The sequence below is a fragment of the Chinchilla lanigera genome, unplaced genomic scaffold (genome assembly GCF_000276665.1).
Source record: "Chinchilla lanigera isolate Chin_1 unplaced genomic scaffold, ChiLan1.0 scaffold00061, whole genome shotgun sequence".
In the NCBI taxonomy this organism is placed as follows: Eukaryota; Metazoa; Chordata; class Mammalia; order Rodentia; family Chinchillidae; genus Chinchilla; species Chinchilla lanigera.
Genome location: NW_004955462.1, coordinates 5979747 through 6001733, shown reverse-complemented (window position 1 = coordinate 6001733; position 21987 = coordinate 5979747). Strand labels below are relative to the sequence as shown.

Here is a 21987-nt window from a genome sequence, read left to right as displayed (position 1 = left end):
AAAAAAAAAAAAAAAAAATCAGTCCAAGGAGAGGGTGCATGGGCAAGATCCAGATGAGTTGTAAGCCCCAAGAGTCCTCCCCAAGTAAAAGTCATGAAGAGTCACACTTCATTTCTCCAGCAGTGTGTGAGTGATGAAAACGTGAAATATTGGCAGCCAGGTAAGCACAGGACTTTTTCAAGGACTGCTCGTGAAGATGTATACCCAAATTCCAGACTCCAGAAGGAAAGCAAGTGCTCAGTTTAGGCCCAGTTAGGGCAGTTGTAGCAAACCTGTAGCACATGTGCTGTGGTGGGCTATTTGTGTCATTGAAAGCTCTAACAGGTTCCCCATCACTGAGTTAGGGAATGGTGGGAACCTTCCCTGAACCAAGTTCCTCAGGGCCAAGGGCTGTGCAATCTGCTTTGTGTTCTCTGCCTTGAACAGCAGAGATGTGGCCCACCCCACACCTTTAGGTTAGCTTCTAGCTGTGATGAATTAGCTTTTTGAGTGTGTTCAAACTCCAAATTCTTAGGAGAAAATCATTATGCTACTGTCTTAGTTATTATTTTTTTGTTGTTCTTGCTGAGACAAAATACCCAATGCCTTAAATTAAGGAAGGAAAAGTTTATTTAGCTCACAGTTTGTGGAGGTTTTAGTCTATATTTGGCTGGCTCCATTGCAGAGTGGCACATGGCACAGGGCAACAGTTTATAGTGGCAGAAAACAGCAAAAGCAACAAGAGCAAAAGGGAGGAGCAGCAGCAAGCCTCTTTTTCTCCCTTATATTGCATGCAAGCTACCCATCACAGGGCAGGGATAGCACTTACACCCATGAATCAATCATAAACTCTAGAAGCCCACCCTATGACTGCATGAAGCTTTGTGGGGGCATCCAGACACAAACCATACCACCTAGCTTGGGTTCATTATTCACCCTGATCCACCCCTCAGAGAAATAAGTCAAATGACAGCATGGACATTAGGGTTTCTTTTGTATTTATAGAGAGACAGGTGGTTCATTTGGGGTTCAGAAGACATTCTAAAAGAAAGTCAGCCATAGGGATGCATGTGTGGAAAGCTTCTCACACTTCAGATTCAGCTTGCAGAGGCCGTCTTAGGAAGGGCATTGTAGAGTGATAGAGACAAGTGATACCTGAGTGCGTCCCTGGAGCACTGTAGGTTTCAAATCAGAGTTAGCAGGGCCCATTTCTGTGAGGGCGGTAGGGAAGTAAGGTAGTATGTAGGTGTTCAGTAGCATGAAAGTAGCAAATCCCTCAGAGATTCTGTAACAGATATACAGATACACAATCTCAAGTGCTTTGTATTACTATAGTCTTAGTAAATTTATCTTTAGGATTCTAATTGGACCTAGTTGGAGTTCATCAAAATGGCCTGATTCATCCCTAAGATAGATCCTTGGATGTGCTATACAAGAATAGCAAATATTTCTATTATATTCCTATGTCTAATGTGTTGTTTTAATACTTTCTAGGTAAAACTTTCAGTCTAAACTATTAAAGATTCTATTTTAGCCCTCTCTCCTGTGTTTGAATAATTCTTAGTGTCAGTCTCTATAAGAAGCTGTACTATTTTCTGAAAGAAACACATTTCTTGAGTCATAAATTATCTTTTATCTGCCTGGGTACTGTTGAGGTGACATGAGGTGGTTCGTGTAATTGGAAGACTGTAAGTCTCTTCTCCAAACTTGTTGGAGAGACAGAGTTTACTGGAAACCCTGTTAAGTCCGTGGCCCATGTGGAAAGTGTTTTCAGATCCCTTCAGTCATTGGGAAATTACCACAAAAATGTCATCATACCTCTTTACATCATTTCTAACTTCATGCGTAATAGGTTAGCATTCAGTTAAAGAAAAACATGCACCTATGCACATAAGTGTGTGTGTGTGTGTGTGTGTGTGAGAGAGAGAGAGAGAGAGAGAGAGAGAGAGAGAGAGATTGATTTAAAATTTATTGCTTCCTGGTAGGCTTTCATCTTCCTTTTGTTAAGGTTCCTATGAGCATACTTAGGTCATGAGGTTAGGTCAGAGGTAGTCACACTGCCTCCATACTACCTAGCAGACATAGCCTATGGCTATTGTCTGGGTATGTGGTGGGGCCTAGTGGTTGTCTTGGTGCTCACCTCTTTGTCCTGGACTGGATGGGCTAATTACCTGCAAGTGGATCCATCTGATGCTCAGTGCATGCACCTTGTACCCCTCAGTTTCTCTCTTTAATCCATACAACTGTGTGTCCTCAGACTAGTGTTTGCTTTTCATTTTAAGTATCTTTGAAATATGAAGACAGCAGTAATTCCAGAGAAGATAGGATTTTATATATCTCCACCCCCAACCACCATGGACCCCCAGTGCTGGAGAGCAGACCCAAGGGCTTGTGAATGATAGGCACATGCTCTACCACTGAGCCACACTCCCAGCATCTGAGGACAAGATAGCTAAGGAAAAGAGAAGTGCTTTCTTATGAATCTAAAAACTGCATGTGATGAATAGGAAAATAGTTTCTAAGTCCCACCAACTAATTAGCCAGAAGAGTTTTGAAAACTAAAATTAATCTGCTTATGGGGCATGAATTGTAGGGGAAAAAAATCCATCCTCAGATGCTACTGGATTTGCCCTGAGGTTGCAATCTAAGAAGTCATCTCTTTTAAGGAAACCTGTTCTTTATATTCTGTGCAGTGAACTACTCTGTAAGTGTTTTGATGGACTAGTGGATTCCCAAAAGCAAGTCTTTAGGAAAGCAAATACAAAATGTAATGCCATTAGGTTATTACAGGCACTCTTCTGCATCCTTGAGGTTAAGGCCCTTGCTATGACAACCAGTGAGGCTTGAGGCCCTGCAGGCTGACCACTCAATGTAGACTGGCTGTGAGATGCCAGGGTGAGAAGCATCTCTTTACAGAGCAGTATTTGTTACTGTGAGCTCTGCTAGCCTTCCTGAGTGCAGGGGTGCAGTGAGTGCTCTAGAGTGCCTGCTGGGCCTACACCCAGGCCTCTTCCCCAGCACTGTGTGGAGAGCACCTGGTCTCTGTGATAACAAGCACTTCTGATAAACATCATCTATTGTGTTTGATGCTGTTACAGGTATTACTTATACACCACTCTTAGAGTAAAGGCCTCTATGAGTCTGGTTGGTATAAAAATAAATAGCCCTACTGTTTGTTAATCATCATAAACTATTGGACACATAAAATTTTTATGAGATTTACTAATATTTTGTTGTTAATAGAAATGTTATCCCTTAATTGAATAGAGCTACAGTTATTCTGTCAAGTTGCTGTTAAGTGGAAATTTCCTCTGTTAGCCAGATTCAGATTTGCATTTGTGTGGATCCTGTATTACATTTGATAAATGAGCAACTGGGTATGCTGATTGGTGGAAAGATGGGACCTTGACACAGAGGCCCAGTCCTCAGTAACTTGCTAGGTGTTGGCATGCAAATATGTAACATTTCTGTTGCATCTTTTGTTTCCACAGTGAGAGAAAAACGCAAGAGTCTCTTCATTAACCATGTAAGTGAAGCTGTCTCCCTGTGTTTTTCATGATGACCGTACAAAAGAGCTTGAGTAGCTATGTTTTCGAAGAGTGAAATCCTTCGTGTATTGTGTCAGCACTTAGAAGAATGTTGCATCGTACTCATGCTCTGTTTGGCTCGTAATTGGGCAAATATCCCTTGATATTCACCCACTGTCCCAACCGTTTTTCCAGATTCCCTAGACTGCTGTTGTTAATGGGAAGATTAGTGTGAACACTGCCATACTCAATACCACACAGGTCTCAATAAAAGCCACTTCATTTTAATTCTAATCCATTCTTTATACTCAGTTCCAAATCATTCTTTGTTTCCTTGTAGCTCATTTTCATTTGAATAAACACAGAACCATTTCCATTAGCAGCTATCTGCCTCCTCACTCACTTTTCTCTATCAAATCCCTGCTTGAAGGTCCAGTAGCATCTGCACAGTCTTTGGGTGCTCAGAAAAGGATAAACTTAATAGTTTAAAATGATTTTTCAAAAATTTACCCTTAGTAAGTACCTTCGCCAGTCTTAGCAGAATGTCTTCCCTTGGTCTCCCTGCAGGATGTATCCCCTTCAGATATTTCTTACTTCTTCGAGCAGTGGGTACTGCTGACTGACTCACCCCCAACCCCCACCCCAAGGCAAGCTCTGCTGCCAGGCAAGTTACAGCCACCCCTCCTTCTGAGTATGTGCCCTGTTCATTCTTCAGGAAAAACTCTGTCCATGAGGTCTGGATTAGTAAAGTAGACAGCTCATCAACATAGTGTGCTATAAGCCCTTGTGCTGGGGAAAAAAACCGATGTATTTGGTTTTTCTCCGGTACCGGGAACCAAACTCACGACCTTGCGCTTGCCAGGCAGGCGCTTTTGCCGCTGAGCTAAATCCCCAGCCCCAAAACCGATGTATTTGACCTCACAGTTTTTCTCAGGATTCTGAGACTGTTGGCATTTAAGTATTTGCAAAACTTGAGGCATGTAGTAAAGCGGTGCATTAGTATTGAATTGCCCACTCTTTGAAAATCTGGACAAAATATGTTTGGAAAGAATCTGTAAGCTGGTCCATGTACTCGAGAGACACCATGCTGTGGAAGATTGGTGGTTCTTTTGTGGACAGGGTCAATCTGTATAAATGTGCATCAGAAGTTTTCTAGGGGTCAGAGGGTTTATAGTTTTTATCAGATTCTTAAATGATTCATCACTTCTTTCCTCACCTCTCAAATTTTGCAGCATTGATATAAACCATCTGTCCAATCATATGCCACTAAGAAAAGATGATGAAAGTTGCTATTTTTTCTTTTTAAAGCAGTGTATACTTGGACATAACAATGTGAATGATTGAACCTAGTTCTCTAAATCTTTACTTACATTTGTTTACCTACTGGGTGTGAGCTTTAATGCTTCTCCATCTTTGAGGATGTCTGTGAGGAGCTCGCAAGGTGGGATGTGTGAGCTGCAGAGCAGCCAGGTCTTCTCTGCTTACTGCAGCTCTAAGGTGTGGTGTGGAGTGAGACAGGTGCACACTCTGGGTTTGACTAAACCTCCACTTCGATACACTCTCCCCTTGAACCTCACACTCTGTGTCCTGCACATCCTTGCACCTGCCATGTGCTGACCCTGAATGTGGATTAGGTGGTAGGCTGTGCATCCTGTCTGTAGATGTCCTATCTAATTTAGCCCTGCCCTCAGACCTCTCTGAAGTCTCCCATCTCCGGTAGTGTGTGAAATCACACAGTGCTTATAATCTCTCCGATGCACTTGGTCTTGTGTAAAAGGATAAGAGCTAAGTGCTTATGTAACAGATGAGCCTGGAGCAGACCACCATCCATTTGGTGTGCAGACCTGTCTGCAAATGAGCATGTCAATTGTACCTCTGCTGGAAAAAACCTTGGAGTGGGCCATCCCATCCCACTGAAATGCAGCTTGAGTGAAATTATGTGCAGGTTCAGTTAGACAAATACACCAACTGTTGTTTTTTTGAGACAGTCTCACTATGCAATTCAGGCTGGCCTTGAACCCCACTACAGAGCCTATGCTGGCTCTTGAGCTCAAGGAGATCCTCCTGCCTTAGCCTCCTGAGTGCTGGGGTTATAAGCATGTACCACCATGCCCAGCTACACCAACTTATGGAATAGTAGAGAAAGGATAAGGAATAGTGATAATCAGTATTATCTTCTGAATGCTTCAGTGCATGTGCCGGGTTCTGTTCTGATTGCTTTAACATACTTAACTCATGTGATTAGCACAGTAGCCACAGTATTATGTGTCATTCCCATTTTATTAATAGGGAAACTGAGACATAAAGAAGTTAACCAAATAGTGGAGTCAGGTTTGAGACTTGGCTCTTACACTGTTTGTCAGATTAGTGATGTCATCTTTCACAGGGACAGAGATTATTTTATTTATCTGAAATTGGAGGGCAACATTCATAATTAAATTTTCATAGGACAGTCTTTTCATAGGGTTTATTTCTTTAAATATGGATCCCCAATAAAATGTATAATATCAGTTGCTCTTAAATTTGAAAAGAACAGGTATTCTTGGACCTTGTTTGTATAACCTTATCATTTATACTTGCTTTATTGTGAAAGATGTTGTTTCTTTGTTCTGTCAAGTTCCTGGAGAACTTTTTTTACATTTTATTTGCCTCTTTGTAAAGAATATTTAATTTCTTCTTTAAGTTTCTGACGAACCTAGTCAGTACATGTTGCTCAGGTAATCTACGTCCGCAAAAGGCCATTATTTAAGAGAAAGAAAGCAGAGGCTATAGATAAGCCAGTTAATAGAAATGGGAATGGTTTTGCTGTACTCCCAGGGTGATGATAACTACTGAGAAAATTTCTAATGACCTTAAATGAAGAAAAGAAGTTTTTCTTGGCTTTCAGTACACATTAGCAAGTGAAGAGTAACTTTGTTCCACAATTTTGGGACAGTAAAGAGGCCAGAAAAGAGGGTGAACTGGCTCCAGACAGCCAAGTGAGACTTTGGGGATTATGTAAAAGGGGGCTGCTTCATTCAATAAGCAGCTTTTAAGGCTGAAAACCATTTGAGAATAAACTGCTCTGGGAGTTTGACAGGTAAGTCAAGATGAATTATAAAGATTATGGTTAACAGCTGTGTGTGAGATGTAATTAGAATGAACAATATTTATAGAAGAATTTAGTACATTATAAAAGGTATTTTTAAAGACTTATACACAGGGCTTTATTTTAAACTTGGAATTATTTAAAATTTGCTGGTTTTTGGTTTTTTTAATTAGCTATTTTAATAAATATTTTTAATGAGCATGTGAACATCTCTAATTGTAAATTGTGGTAACATTGTGGGTAGCTGCAGCTTAGAGGAAACTCATACCTTTACCTCAGCCTTGTGTTTTGCTGACATCCTGCTACTACCAGGAGACAGCATACCTAAAGTGAACTAGTCATTGTAAGAAGTTAAAAAAGGGGAGGATAGTCAAGCACAAGAAATCAAGGCCAGCTTTCCTTTCTTCTCATTGGGTAAAGGTGTGCTGTGAAGGTACAAAAGTCAAACTGGGGATGCTATGTAGTGTCATGCTCATGAGGAAGAAAGACAAGTAGTGAGTGTCATTGATCTGCTAAGTGAGGGCCACATTGTTAGTTGGACGTGGAGCTGAAATAATTTTGCCACAGCTCTAGTTCTGCCACCAGCTAACTGGGCAGCCTTGGGAAAGTGTTGAAGGCTTGGTTTTCTTATCTTCTGAGCTGGGTCAGAATTCCTGGCCTGCTTGACCCAAAGGAGGTACTGAAGGAAAGGTAATTTGCAAACTAATTATAGTACCTTATAAATATATTAATATTATTATTGCTCATTGATGTTTTAGGTAGTTCTGTTAATTTTCTGAATTGAGTGTGAAAACTGATGAAGTCTTTCTGGGATTTTTTTGTATGGATATTTTTTCATATTTACTAAGAACAGGAAGAATGTATTCTAAGCAGAATATATTTTGTTAAACTCCTGAGAATACTAACTTAAATAGTTTCTGCTCCTGCTAAATAGTTGACTTCTGAATTGATTTCTGCTTTGGAGCTTTGAGTAAGATAGGAGTAGAATTATTTGTACAATGGTGTCTATTTTGGTTCTACTCTTGGTCTGTAAATCATAAAAGTCAAGGAGTCAAGTGATTTCTATTCAGAAACTGGTGTTTTTAAAAATTCTAAACCTTAGTTTTGCCTCTGGGACATTTGCTCTTTTGTGGGGAGAGGGTCTGCATTCTTTTTTCCCCCTTTTTTTTTTTGGTTTTTCTCCGGTACCGGGAACCGAACTCACGATTTTTTTCCCTTTTTTTCTTTTTGTATTTAGTTTTATCAGTATGTGTTTGTAATACATGAAGTTTATATTCTGTTAGAGAATAGGGTACATGTGCAAAATACATCTTGGTTCTTTTTTTATTCCTTTTATCACCTCCCTTTATCTCTAGATCCTCTTTCCTCATTTTCATTTTATTACTATTTTTAGTTATGACATATTGTTTTGGGTATTTGATACATGTGTATGGCACATCTTAAATCTTTGTACTTGCCCTTAACCCCTTCCCATTTGCAAGAGATCTTTCTATTTCTATCATTTATTTTGCTTTTTACACTTAAAAGGAATAGCTGGATCAAATGGAATTTGGGTCTAATTTTAGTTCTTTGCCAAATCTCCATCCAGATTTCTATAATTGCTATAGTAGTTTATATTTGCCCTTAGTAGAAGGCAAACATAGCAGCTGCGCCTCTTGCTTCCTCTCTTCCTCTCTCATAGGATGGCTGTGGGCACAGTAGAAATGTCGTGGTAAGTGACGTTACATCTTTTCTCACAGTATACTGGTCATGTAGAAGAGAGAACTCTAGAACACATGAAAAAACTTGATTTTGTACAAACCAGGACAAGTCTAACCCAATTTTGAGTTTTTAAGTTAAACAGTTACAAGACTCACAACTGGGTAAACATCTACCCAGCATTTAAGAGTAAGTTTATTTCTTATTCAGCCCTCCTTGAAAACTACAGCCTGCAGTATGTACAACCATTGCATTAAAAGACTGAAGAGAGAGTAGAGAAGTGTTATTTTGGAAAATGAGCCCCTTTTCTGTCATGGCTACAGAAAAAACTTAGGCAGCATGGAACCTCAACTAATGACTACCAGGAGAAGGCTCTGCCTCAGCCTGTCTCCCCCACACAGGATGGGCTTAGAGGAGAGCAGAGAGCATTCTGGACTTTTACCTCACAGACCTCTGTGAAAGTGCTTCTCATCAGAGTCAGTGCACGGATCCATGATGAAGCCCAGGTTTGACTGGAGCTTGAAGTAAATTTTGAGTGTCATTATTTAGTAGTGACAGCACTGAGGCATACTATGACCAGATGTTCACCCGCCACTATCCCAGCTTTTGTTCTTGATGTCCAGAGTCATTCTAGTTTTGTGCTTCACAGTGATTTTATTTCCTTCTGCTCTTAACTCCCCAACTATTTGCTATAAAAAATTGATCTTGCTGAAGCAGCTTACTCATTTTCTATCCATGGAATAAATATATCAGCTTGAGGTCAAGGATGAGGTTCTGTGAGTGAGTGGAAAATGGGCAAGCACAGGGCACAAAGGACATGTGGGAGTAGCACTCAGCCCAGATGGTCTAGGCTAGGGAGGCATCCTATGGAAGGGTCATCAGCAGAGTTCTGAAGGAGGAGAAGTTAGGGAACAAAACATACAGGGCATGAAAATTAGGGAGTATAAACATGTGGGAACTCCAGGGAGGAAGGCACCTACTTGGAGTCAGATAAACATGGCTTTGAGCGCTGGTGTCTCTTGGGTGTGACCTCAGAATGTGACTGTTTCTCTGACCTTCTTTGACTCTGGAATGACGGTTGAGCCTACTTTTAAGGATGTTGTTTTAAGCTGTAAATGTACACATGGAAAGTAACCAAACATTGCGGACTCACATTAATACGACCATTAAATGAAACTGTTGTAGCCATTGTATTAGACACAAAGTACAGTGTTTGTGGGAGAAGTGAGTGGTAGACCTAAGGAGATGAATGTCCCCCTTTTTTAAGTACACAGCCTCTTGAGCAGGGAAATCACATGATTGCTTTGCTTCCCAGAAGGATGACAGTAGCCCCAGAGGAAGAATGGTTTGGAGAATGATCCAAGAGGCAGAGTGATTACTGTGGTAATATAGGTGAGAATTGAGAGTAGCCATTCATAAACCAAATAGAGTCTCAAGAAATGTTGAAGAAAGGATGATTTTTTTTTTTTTTTAAACCAGTTAGGGGGTAAAATAAACAGCACTTAATATAAGAAATCAAAGGAAAGGAAGGTATAACATTCAAGAATGTTTGATAGATTTCTGGTTTTAAGCCATTACAGTTGACTGGAGGAACAGATTAATTTGATGCTGAAGTACCTGTGAGGAATGTACAGGTAGAGAGGTCTGCCACAAGGTGCTGAGCTTGCAGGCACTGGGGTCATCAGCGAGCAGAAGGCAGTTGAAATAACGGGAGTGCGTGAAAGTCCCCTGGGAGGGAGTTGGTAGGAGAAGTTCCTCCTAGTAAGGAACAGAGTTCAGAAAAGTGGAGTCCACAAAAGGGACTGAGACTGAGTGGCCAGAAAGGGAGATTTGAGGAGTGTGTATGTGAAATTTGAGACGGATTTTGGATTGGGTCTTTTGGGGGGTCCATTGAGATCTTATCCCTGCTTAACGTCATCCTCATCCTGCACTTCAGTTGTATGTGTTGCATGTGTGCACCGAGATGCATGTAAAATATCTTTGTGTCTGACAGACATCAGTGTTGGAATTATCTAAAGGGGTGTTCTCATTATTTTGAACATGTGGTAACTCTTCAATAAAATCTTCTAAAATGTATGGTCCAACAGTTTTTATATGTTACTGGACCTCAATGTAAATAATAAATTATTTTGTACTGTGAAAACACTATAAATAGGCAGGCCAGATAATCTTGTTTCAGTATAGTTCTAAAATCCTATTTGACATAGTCATAGTTTATTTTATAAAATGTACATTATTTCAAAGATGCAAACTTTTCTCTAGAAAGAATCTGTGTTTGGGCAACTGACTAATCAGACTGTTCCCTTCTCCCCTTCTGAGCAGAGTTCATGGCTGGCCTCATAGTGTCTTCTTTGAGAGTCGATTGTGATTCATGGGCATCTCTCTCCAAGCTATTTACATACGCTATCCTTTCCAAGTAAAATGTTGTTTTAGGCATTTTTAAATATTATTTTAATTGTTACATACGTTAGGCACAAAAAGCTGTCAGTGCTTATAAATATGAACTGAGGTGCTCTTCATAGTGGCCGCATGAGGGGACAGGCTGTTACCTTCATCTGTATTCCACAAGTGTGGAAACAGGTGCAGAGTGCGGAGGCTACCTGGTGACTGCTCCAGGCCCTTGTGATAGTTTTGGTGAGTCAGATAGACACCCAAGAACCCATATCTTCCCCACTTGCTCTGCTATTTCTTTAGTGCATCCTATTGCTGTGTTATTTACTAGCAAAGATTGGCACCTAAGCGGAGAGTCTGTGTGTGTCACATATGTACAAGCATAAGTGATTTTTCACAATCATGCAGCAACTAAATCATTTTTTTTTTTTACTAGAAATGAAAACTATCCAACACATTATGTGGTAACAAAAAATTTTAACAAAGTAGGATACATATTTCAGTAGAGGTGTGTGATGCTGCTTATGTACCTTCAGAGCAATACTTACATTCTACCCAACTCTTGTAGTCCTGACACCAGTAGCATTTAAAATGATGACATACCCTGAAATAAAAAAATCTAATGACCTAATACTTAGCATTTTATTCAATTTAGAAATTGTTGAAGAGTTTGAAAGCAGAGTTCGTAACCCCAGGGAACATTAAGGGCCTTGGCTCATCAGTCCTTAGTTCTGGGGTGCTTCACTCACAGATCAGGATTGGGTCCTCTGGGTTGACTTGATTAATCCTCCAACCCTTGGCGCCAAGTGCGCAGAGGAGTAACCCTGACTGGCTCACATAGGTGATTTCTTAGATATGAGGGGTGCAGACAGTACTCACGTCAGTGCATCGCTCATTGCTTTCTGACATCATGGCTTATATTTTCTTAAAGAAAACTGATACTTGCAGTTTCCTACCACATTTAATCTTGAAGGAATTTATTCCAAAGGAAATGGAAACCCTACAAGAAATAGAAATCAGATATTATTATCTCTGCTTCATTGGGAATATCTCTAAAAATTCATTTATATATATATATTAATTACTGCTTTTTGTTTGACCATAGTATCTGTTAAGGTGTTTTGCAACTGTGGGGAAAATGTGATAAGGATGTTCAAACCTTGCTATCCATTTTAATACTTTTCTTCGCTTCTGATTTTTTAGTATGTTTTACATGATTTTAGTCTAATTGCTACAAGAGAGTAAAAAGTGTTTTTGTAATGCCTGTGGATTGACTTAATGAGGATATTGTGATATGTTGATAGATAGGAAAATGCCTTGTCAGAATTGTCATTCAGGTTGTAACTTGAACTTTACAGGTTTTCTTCATGCCCTTTCCTCACAGTGGTGAAACAGTGTGAAACAGTTTAAGAGCAAGGGCTTCCATAGATTCTGAGAACAAGTCTGATGTCCACTTTCCCAACCTAAATGCTGTTTATATAAAACTGTTTGGAAACTCAGAATGCTTTAGTAGTGCAGTGCCCTCTAGTTGTGATTTAAGGAATTGGATATCCCAAATAGTATTATTTAGTGTTAAGAGAAAATGGTGTTTATAACATTGTTTATGTATTTATCAAGCTACTGCATATTTTCATAATTTTATTGCAGAGGAAGCACATTAATTGAAAGCAAATGACAAAGTATTGAGCTGGGTTTTTGGTCTTTAACTGGTCTTAAGGTTTCTTTTACTAAATTTGTGAACTGTGTATCCCCAGGGGTTTTGCTGAGGGAGGGCATGTCAAGCAGGTGATTTTACGATTTCTAAGGGATTAGGTTTCGGTTGCTGAAAATAACAGACTGCCAACGTAAGTGGAAACTTGTTTGCATGGTTAAATGTTGTTCTGATCAAGCGTTATCTACATTAATGTCTGTTTCTCAAATAATTGCCAGAAAACTACAGCATTCCATCAGATGACATCAGTGTATAACATAAATTGTTTTCTTTACCCTAAAAGTTCTCCATAGAACTGAAAATGTATGATTTTGAAAGAACTAGTCACAAAAGTGCATAAGCATACTACCTAAAGGTCATCCCTTGGTATATTTTCATGTGTGTCAGGTAATCTTGAAAATGCATTTTGTCCTTAACATAGGAACACTTTATTACTTCTCATGCTGAAATTTAAGCAGGCTAACCAGATTTAAATTAACCTTGGTTGCATTTTCCATAGCCCCCAAGTCAACTGTTTCCTAAGAGTAGAGAAATTGGGTGCAGTGGATTCTCATCTTGATCTTAGTGTATAAAGCTAAAATGCCATCTTTACTATGGGCTTTAATTAATGCAGTGAGCAGTGTATTCCACGCCTCACCCAGGCCTCAGGACCAGTCATTTTTATGGACTCTGCAATGCACTCTTTGATTCCTGGTTGCAGACAAAGATTTACTCTTCTCCTAATGAGGAAGGTCTGGAAGTGGGATGGAAGGACAAAAAATTCATTTTATAGTAAAATGTTTTTGTCTTGTTGTGGTATACACATATTCCCTCTGTGATCTAATTGCAAATAAAGGCAAGATTTCTTTGAAAGAATTTTGAGCCCTGTATAATTGTCTTTGTCTTGTTGACATTGCTTTCAGCATCCTCCAGGACAAATAGCAAGAAAGTACAGCTCCTGTTCCACGATCTTCCTAGATGATAGCACAGTCAGTCAACCAAACCTCAAGTACACAATTAAATGGTGGGTATACAGACTTTTGCCTTATTGAATGCTTATTCTGTGCCTTAACCTGAAGACTAAACTGGCTGGTTGTGAGTCTGGGAGTGATAAGATTGGCTGGTGGGTGGAAGGAGTACTGAGAATTCTAGAATTATTAAGAAATGGCTTTTAAGATGTGGGGCATTCAGAATATTTGTGCATATTACTACTTATATGAAAGACCAACATTTGAAATCATTTTAAATGTAGATGATCTGAAGTGTATCTTAATTTTTGTGCATGCTTTGTATTTTTTTGTTTTGAGTTGAAGCCATCCTGCCACAATTCTTTCTCAGAGAGCATTGGCTCCCATAGTCCTGAAGGAAGCCCACTTCGCATGGGACAGGTATGCCACCTAGGGGCAGAAGATGTGATATTGGCCCTCTCAGCAACAGGAAGGTTTGAATAAGAGCCTTCTGTGTAGGGCCTTTAGTTCTTTATTTTAAAATGGAATTGAAGGAGGAGTCTTAGCATCAAATCTTTTCCCCTTTGGAGGAATTAGTTGCCTTATTTTAAGAGGTTTTATTGTAATGTTCCGATCAGCATTGAGATAGCACCCACCCTTAGTACAAATCATAGAGAACTTGATGTGCTAGGGTCTAAGTTCAGCTGCTCAGCTGTGAAAAGTCTAGGGTATTTTGCCTCTGCTGTACTTGTTTCAGAAAGTGCACATTTACAACCATATGTTACCATATGAAAAAAAAGGTGATGTTTTTAATTATAAAGTATTCTATTTAAATATACCAAGTTTTCAGACTTAGAAGTCATGTTCTGAATGACACTACATGTGACAATCGTGGTTTCAGTCAGGAATTGAGGACTACAAATATCTTCTGTGGACAGTCCACGGAGAAGTTGGAAGACAAGGTCCCTTGTGGGGAGGTACCTGTCTGTGTACAGTTCCATCTTTCCTGTAAGGTGACATACTTCTGTGATCCAGATAGAAATATATCCTCTTTTCTTAGTACCCTTACATAAGAGGGGCATGCCAAATGCCTAGTGGGTATTAGAATCCACCTGGAAGAGATTCATCCTAGCTATCCAGTGCATTTCCCTGTGTGACTTTGCCTAGATCAGTCATCACCCTTGGGCTGGAGTTCACTGCCAGGGTGGTACCTTCTGGAAGTGTTTTGTAGATGAAGTCATTAGGACTAGGAAAGGTTTGGAAAGCCCTGAAGATCTGTGCACTTTGTGACTCTTGGCACCTGCTTGATCTCGGCAGAGCTCTGAATGAAAGCTGCCAATTTCCTGGGATCCTGTAGGCAGAAAGCAAAGCAGAACAAGGAGCAAGATGGCATTCCTAGTTTTAGGGGCAGTGGAAACTCTTGAGACTTACAAGTAGATCTGACTCAGCTCTCAGTGCTTTGTCTTTGGATGACTTAAAATTACCCCTAATCTTGGCACAGACATTTGGGAGCCTAGTGAGAAAACTGGTTAACAGTTGCTAGTCCATTGGTCATGTCTGGAAAGTAGCCACCTGACTTCTAGATGTGTGTCTCTGTAATCCACTGGTTCCAACCTGGCTGGACCTAGAGTCACCTGGAAACATAGATACCTCCCATTCAAATCCTGATTGAATCCACCCAGGTGTTGCCTGTACTTGCACTTCTTTGTGGTGCTGGGGTTCAAACCCAGGAGCTCTACCACTGAGGTACATTCCTAGCCCTTTTACTTTTGATACAGAGTCTCCCTATGTTGCCTCAGTGGGACTTGAACATTGTGATCCTCCTGCCTCAGCCTCTCAGAGTGCTGAATTATAGGCTACCATTATTCCAGGCTATCTGGACTTTTAAACTACACAGTAAGATTCTCATAGGCAGCCAAGGTTGAAGACTTCTGAGTGTCTGTGCTGTGTGTGAGTCCTATGCATAGTGTCCTCCCTTCCTAGAATGTGGTCTTGAGTGGAAATTGCCCTGCAGTGCAGCTCGTATTCCCCTGAATATCTGAGGCTATAATGATACTGAATCTGAGCTTGGCTTGGGAGGAGACAGAGACGTTGGTGTCCTGGTGATTTCTACCAGTCCACGGAAGCCAGAAAACCTGTTGAGAGGGGGAATAATGATAATAGAAAGGAGTTAATACTTTTTTTTATAAGTTCTATTTCATTTGATCATTATAACAACTCTATGGTGTGTGTTGTGTTGTCCTAATGGTATAGGTGAGGACATGAAGATCCTGAGAAATGATAATATTAACACTTGGAATCCAGGTAGAATGGCCATCCCTGATATCAGTGCAGGGATATTTCTCCTGTGTCATCTTCCCTTGCAGGGGAGACCAGGAATCTTTTTTTTTTTTTTCTCTAATCAGTCATAGATGTTAAAGTGAGCACTACAGTACACCCAGTCATAGTAAAAGCACTCCATTTAAATCTGACATTAAATTAGAAAATGCAAGCATCATGGCATTACTATTAAATGAATATAGCAGTAATCTCTTTTTTTCGGAGGCAGCATGGTAGAGGGGCTGTTACACAAGTTAGAAAACTTGGTGTCTACTCTCTGAACCTGAGTTTCCTATCTATAAAGTTGGAATAGTAACATCTACTATTTTCTGTGCCAGAGCTGTAAATGTTTGCAAAAACACTTTGAAAACTTATTACTATTTTTTTAAACTTCTAAAGCCCTTTCACTAGTTATAATCAGCTCTTCACCTAAATGCTTTGAAAAGTTACTATTTGCTCATGATTATTTTTAACACTTAACTGAAATCATTTGAATGAATAGATTTAGAAAGAGAAAGATTTAGAAGAACCTGAGCTTTATGCTAGAGCGAGGTTAGCCATTGTCACATAATGTTACAGAGAAATGTGTGAGTTCTTTGGAATTTGTGGTACAATCTCAAATCTCTTAATATGTGCCTCCCCATGCATTCCTGTCTACGTTGGTTTCCTGGATGGATGACATGGTTTTTTTTTTTTTTTTTTTTGTCTTTTAATCTAATAAAAGGAGATATTAGTAAATAAAATGTAGAAAAGCAGTCATCTATGAAAAAATAAAGCAAAATTTCATAACAATTATTGGAGAATAACAGTAGTTAATATGCTGTGTATCATAATCTTAAAAGAACAGCTAAAATATCACTTAGAGTACGGGTTACAGACAAAAAGCTCTTATAGGGAAGAAACAAAAGTATAAATCTTTCTCTTCAGTGAACTGAGAAACTAATAGTATAAATGTCACAAATTAGCATATATATTAAAATATTTCTGAGACAACAGAATAGATAATTTCTGGAATTATTTGGACTTCTCCCTACTTCCATTGTGTGTATCTTTGAGATAGATTTTCATATAAGAGAAACCATGGGATATTTAAGTGTGTATCTCACTTCACTTAACATTATGTTCTCAAGTTGCATCCATTTGCCTATGAATGTATCATAAACGTGGTTTCCTTGTGGTGGAGTAGTACTTTATTGTACCACAGTGAATACAGTGAATAAATGTATAAATACCACATTTTCTTTATACACTCATCTGTTGATGGACATATATGCTGTTTCCAAGATCTCACTCTTATAAATTGTGCTACGTGGCTATGCATGTATTACTGTAACATCATAATTTTGACTGGTTTGGAAAGATACTAAGGGATAGCTAGGTCAAATGGAATTTCTATTTATAGTATTTTGAGGGATCTCCACACTAATTTCCATAGTAGTTGTACTAGTTTACATTTTTACCAACAATATGGAAGAGTTCCTTTTTTCTCCGTGTCCTTGCCAGAATTTGTTACTATATATTTTTTTGATGATAACCTTTTTTTCTGGAGTAAGTACCATGTAGTTTTAATTTACATTTCTCTAATGGCCAACAATGTTGAACATTTTTCATGCATTTAATAGCCATTGATACTTCTTTTTCTGGTGTATGTCTATTCATTTCAGCTGCCCATTTTTTAATTAGACCTTTTATTTTGGAAGTTCTAATTTTTTGAGTTGTTGTCCACCATCCATTCATGATAAAAACTCCGAAAAAATAGATATAGAAGGACCTTGACTCAATCTGGTAACAGCCATTTATGATCAGTCTATTACCAACATTATATCAAATGGGGAAAAACTGAAAGCTTTCTCTCAGGAATAAGACAGGGTTGTTTATTATCACCACTTCTATCCATTATAGTCATTAGCCAGAGCAGTCAGGCAAGAGAAATAAAAGGGAATACATATAGAAAGAGATGAATTCAAAGTATTTGAATAAATTCCACCTGAAAGACAGAATTAACAGCCAAGTTCAGCAATATAGCAGGATACAGAATAAACAAAAATTCATAGCATTCCTACATGCTAATAATGTACTCACTGAAAAAGAAATTAGGAATACAGTACCATTCACAACAATGTCAAGAAAGTTAAATACTTAGAAATTAACCTAAGTAAGGAAATGGAAGACCTGTACAGTAAAAATTACATCACTCTGCAAAAGGCAATTTAAGAGAACATCAGAAAGTGGAATGATATCTCCTGTTCCTGGATAGGCAGAACCAAAATAATCAAAATGCCATGATTCCAAAACTGATTCATAGATGCAGCATAACCCCAATTGAAATACCAACAGCATTTCTCACACGTCTTAGAGAGAATAGTCCTAAAATTCATATGGAAGTAGAAGAGACCTGGAATAACAAAATCAATCCTGGGTAACAAAAGCAAATCACAATTCCAGATTTTAAGTTATACTACAAAGCTACAGTGTTTAGAACAAGATGGTACTGGCAAAACACAGGCATGTGGATCGGTGGAACAGAATAGAGGAAGCAGAAACAACTCCAGACACATTCAGCTATTTGATGTTTGACAAGGGCCAAAAATACACACTACAGGAAAGATAACGTCTGTAATAATGGTGCTTGGAAAATTGGATATCCACATGCAGAAGATTTGAGTTTAGACCCATATATCTCACCATGTACTAAACTAAAGTCAAAATAGGTCAGAGATTTAAATGTTAAAATAGAGAAACAATCTGCTGGAAGATAAAACAGGTAAAACTCTTGAAGACATAGGTGTAGGCAAGGACTTTTTGAACAGAAGCCCAATGGCACAAGAAATAGTACCAAGAGTCAACAATAGGTTCATATCAGATTAAAAAGCTTCCTCACCACAAAGGAAACAACCCACAGAGTGAAGAGACAACTTACAGAATGGGAAAAATATTTTGGCAGCTATTCCTTGGACAGAGGACTAACATCTAGTATGAGAGTTGCTTTGTCTCCAGAGAACCAGAACACAGTCTGATACCAAGTAGCTCTGTTCTTAAGAAGCTCTGAAGATAATTTTTTTGCTACCTGAATAAATTTTAAAGTAAGACAAAAGGTGGAAAGATCTAGCCTGTTTATAAAAGAGAACATTAAAAAAGAGTGATCAATTGGTCTCTCATCTAGTTGGAGAATATTTTTTCAAAATATTAAAGGTGTCAGCAAGTGTGTGGTGAAACTGACACTGGGGGAGTACACCAAAGGGATCTGCAAAGACATTTGGTAATATGTCTTGTGAACCTTACAGTTATTGATGACTTTAGACTGCTTAACTCCAATTACAGGATGTTTTCTTATGGAAATGATATAATCATAGATTGCAGACATTTATCTGTGAGGGTGTTCATTATGGTATTGATTGTAACTGCTATCTACCAGAAACAAATAATAGTAAAAAGTTTAAAGTATTCAACAACCATATGATAGAATATAAGCAGCTATTTTAAAATCATGTATTTGAAGAATATTTTAATGGCAAAAATGTTAACACAGCAAGGATAAAAGTAGGTTACAAACCTATTTACAAATATGAAAATAGTTAACTATCACATATTATCTTTGGGCAAAGGGATAGTTTTTCTTTATCATTGTATATTTTCCCAAATTTGTATGATAAATGTGTTATGCTTTGTAGTAAAAAAAAGTTCTGTTTTAGGAAAGAAGATTCTAGGTCAAAGAATGTGGTTATATTCATTAAATTCAGATATTTTAATGTTTAAAATCCAATTTTGTAATAGTGTTATAAGTAAGTTACACTACCATTTCATTTCAGCAAGTGAATGGATAAGTTGTATAGCTTGCCAAGAAATTATTGACTTAAAAAGGGGAGAAAACCCTCTGTGGGTGATAACTCATTTCTGTGGTAGTGACAAAGAAACCACTAATTTTCTGAATCAGTAGGCAATGAGCTGGAAATATCTAAGGATATTTAATTTACTACACAGTGTACCACCTGTTTTTTTTTTATAGTGCCTATATTTTACAAGAGATGAAAACTTAAAATGTCTTATAGTATATTTTTAAATATCAGTTTAAGTTCTATGTTTAGAAAAAGACTTAATAACCGGTGAAAATCAGTACCAGATTGCTTTAATTTGAGGAGAGCCTTTTCCTGATCAGCATTCTGAATGAGATGTGACTGTTCAGATGGGTTTTTCGGCTTTTATTTAAACTTAAATATTGATGTTCAGATTGATCAAGATACTGTATGAAGTGTTGAATATGCTTATGAAAGATTGAACCTTTGTATTTTATTTTACAGTGTAGCTCTTGCAATATATTATCACATCAAAAACAGGTATGTGGATGATTAATTTGTGCTAAAAACACACATCATATTCTGTTGTGCTTATTTTTTTTCCTATTATTTTCTAGTTGCCTCAGACTTTGACTTTTATCTTCTTAACTCATATTTTCATAGAATTTCTAATGATAGTGTAATTTATTAAAACTTCCAGGTATGTATTCTGAATCAGAGGACACTAAATGGGTGTTTGTGGTTGAAATCAGCAGAACAGAATAAAACTTCTTGATAATGTTAAGCTTCCTCTTCATTCCTTATTTTCTCTTTAATTTGTGTAAACACTTTTATAATGTGGTATTTTAAAATTTTACCCTGTGCAACTTTAATATGAAAAACATTAAATTTATAGTTTAAATTCATTCAAGAAAATTTTGGTAATCCATTACACATAAACTGTTTTAATGTATTCAAAGCTCTCTCTTGATACAAAGTGTATTTGGGAATGATTTGGTAAATTTAAAAAGTCAGTAAAAGCAAGGAATTAAAAAAAATTACCTCAGACATGTTATTTCAACACAAAACATGTAAGAATACATTTATTTGCCTTTCTCTTTTTTTCTAAACTCAATATAAACTCCTTTGCTTCAGGCCTGGGATATTAAGCCACTTGTATAATTTGTCCTTTCTAGATGCTTCTCCACACACACCAGTAGTGAGAAAACTTAGACATTTGCAAAATACTAACTGTAGGCTCTTTCAGGTTGTGACCATGCTTACTCTACAGAAAAGTTATTTTTAGTCATTTCCTTTGATTGGATTTTCCAGAACATCCTCTTAATTTTCATAAGAACAAAGGCACTCTTACTTACTATAGTCATATTTTATTGAGTTACTGTGATATTTTGTGTTTATATGTGTGAACATAAGTACAACTGGTGTGTTTTAGTTTGGGAATAAGCAGAGCCACCACCTATGGATCATGGATCTCACCCATGGTTCATACCACCTGTAGGCTGTTCACAGACACTGAATTAGGAGTCAGTGAAGAGGAGGTCAGCAACGGAGCTCTCAGCACAGTGTTCTGGGAAAGCACAAATACCTGAAACAAACACCTAAAAAGGGACTTTGTGGGATGATTTCTTTTATATTGTGTTTGTAATTGTGCTTGAAATTCCTGAATATAAGTACATATGCATGCTATAGCCTTGGTGCCCTTAAACTAGAAAAACAGTGAAAATACAGACTTTGTCTTTTCCTAACTTCTGTGGTAGAAGTTCAAACTTTTTAAAAATTTAAGCTTAAACTAATAAGATTCATACCAGTAGTGAAACACAGCTGTGTGCTTACCACTCGTTCCCCCACCACATATATTAATGGGTATTGAACTCAGAGCCTTTGCACTGAGCTTCATCTTCAGCTCAGAGCGCAGACAGTGACAGCTGCACTGTAAACCATCCTGTGCCTTTCCAGCCCGGTGACCACTAGCCATGCTATCATAGGCTTGTAAGTTACTAAATGAAGCCTTTTTACTCTCACCCCTTGTTTTGCAGTTAAAGTTTGTGAAACTCTTAATTAATTGAATAATCAAGCTGCTGTGAACATTCCAAACTGATCTCCAGGATCATTCTTAAGCTCAGACTTCTTCTGTGTCAGCTACCTTGTTTTAATTTATGCAGATCTATTAGCATTTGCCTAGAAGTAGTATGTTAAAAGAAGGTTAAGTCTTTTGCTTAGATTTAGTTCATATGAAAACTTGAAAAATTAAAATCTAGATTTTTGCTTAATTAAAACTACATGTTTTGGTTCATAATGTTTATTTTAGCCCTGTCCAGCCTATGGACTGTGTGCAGTCCTGACAGCAAGTGATACGCCCCTCAAGATTATAAACTTGCTCATTATTGTGTTTTTTTTTTTTTTTTTTTTTTAATTTAAGCAGCATTTTCCATGCTTACTTTGCACAGTGCTTGTGTCTTGACTATTGTAATACTCACTTTTCCATTGCTGAGACAAAATACCCAACGCCTGCAACTTAAAAAGAGGAGAGGTTTATTTTGGCTCATTGGATTCA

At 38.1% G+C, this 21987-nt stretch overlaps 1 protein-coding gene across 1 annotated transcript in view; it reads left to right on the top strand.

Moving 5' to 3' along the window:
• Window positions 1-21987, top strand: part of Ccny (cyclin Y) — a gene marked incomplete at its 5' end in the record, with an annotated part of 151019 nt that overhangs the window by 86577 nt on the left and 42455 nt on the right. The window contains 3 exon segments of the mRNA XM_005398158.2: window positions 3471-3505; window positions 13297-13397; window positions 19938-19973. Of these exon segments, the coding sequence (XP_005398215.1) occupies window positions 3471-3505; window positions 13297-13397; window positions 19938-19973 (172 nt within the window).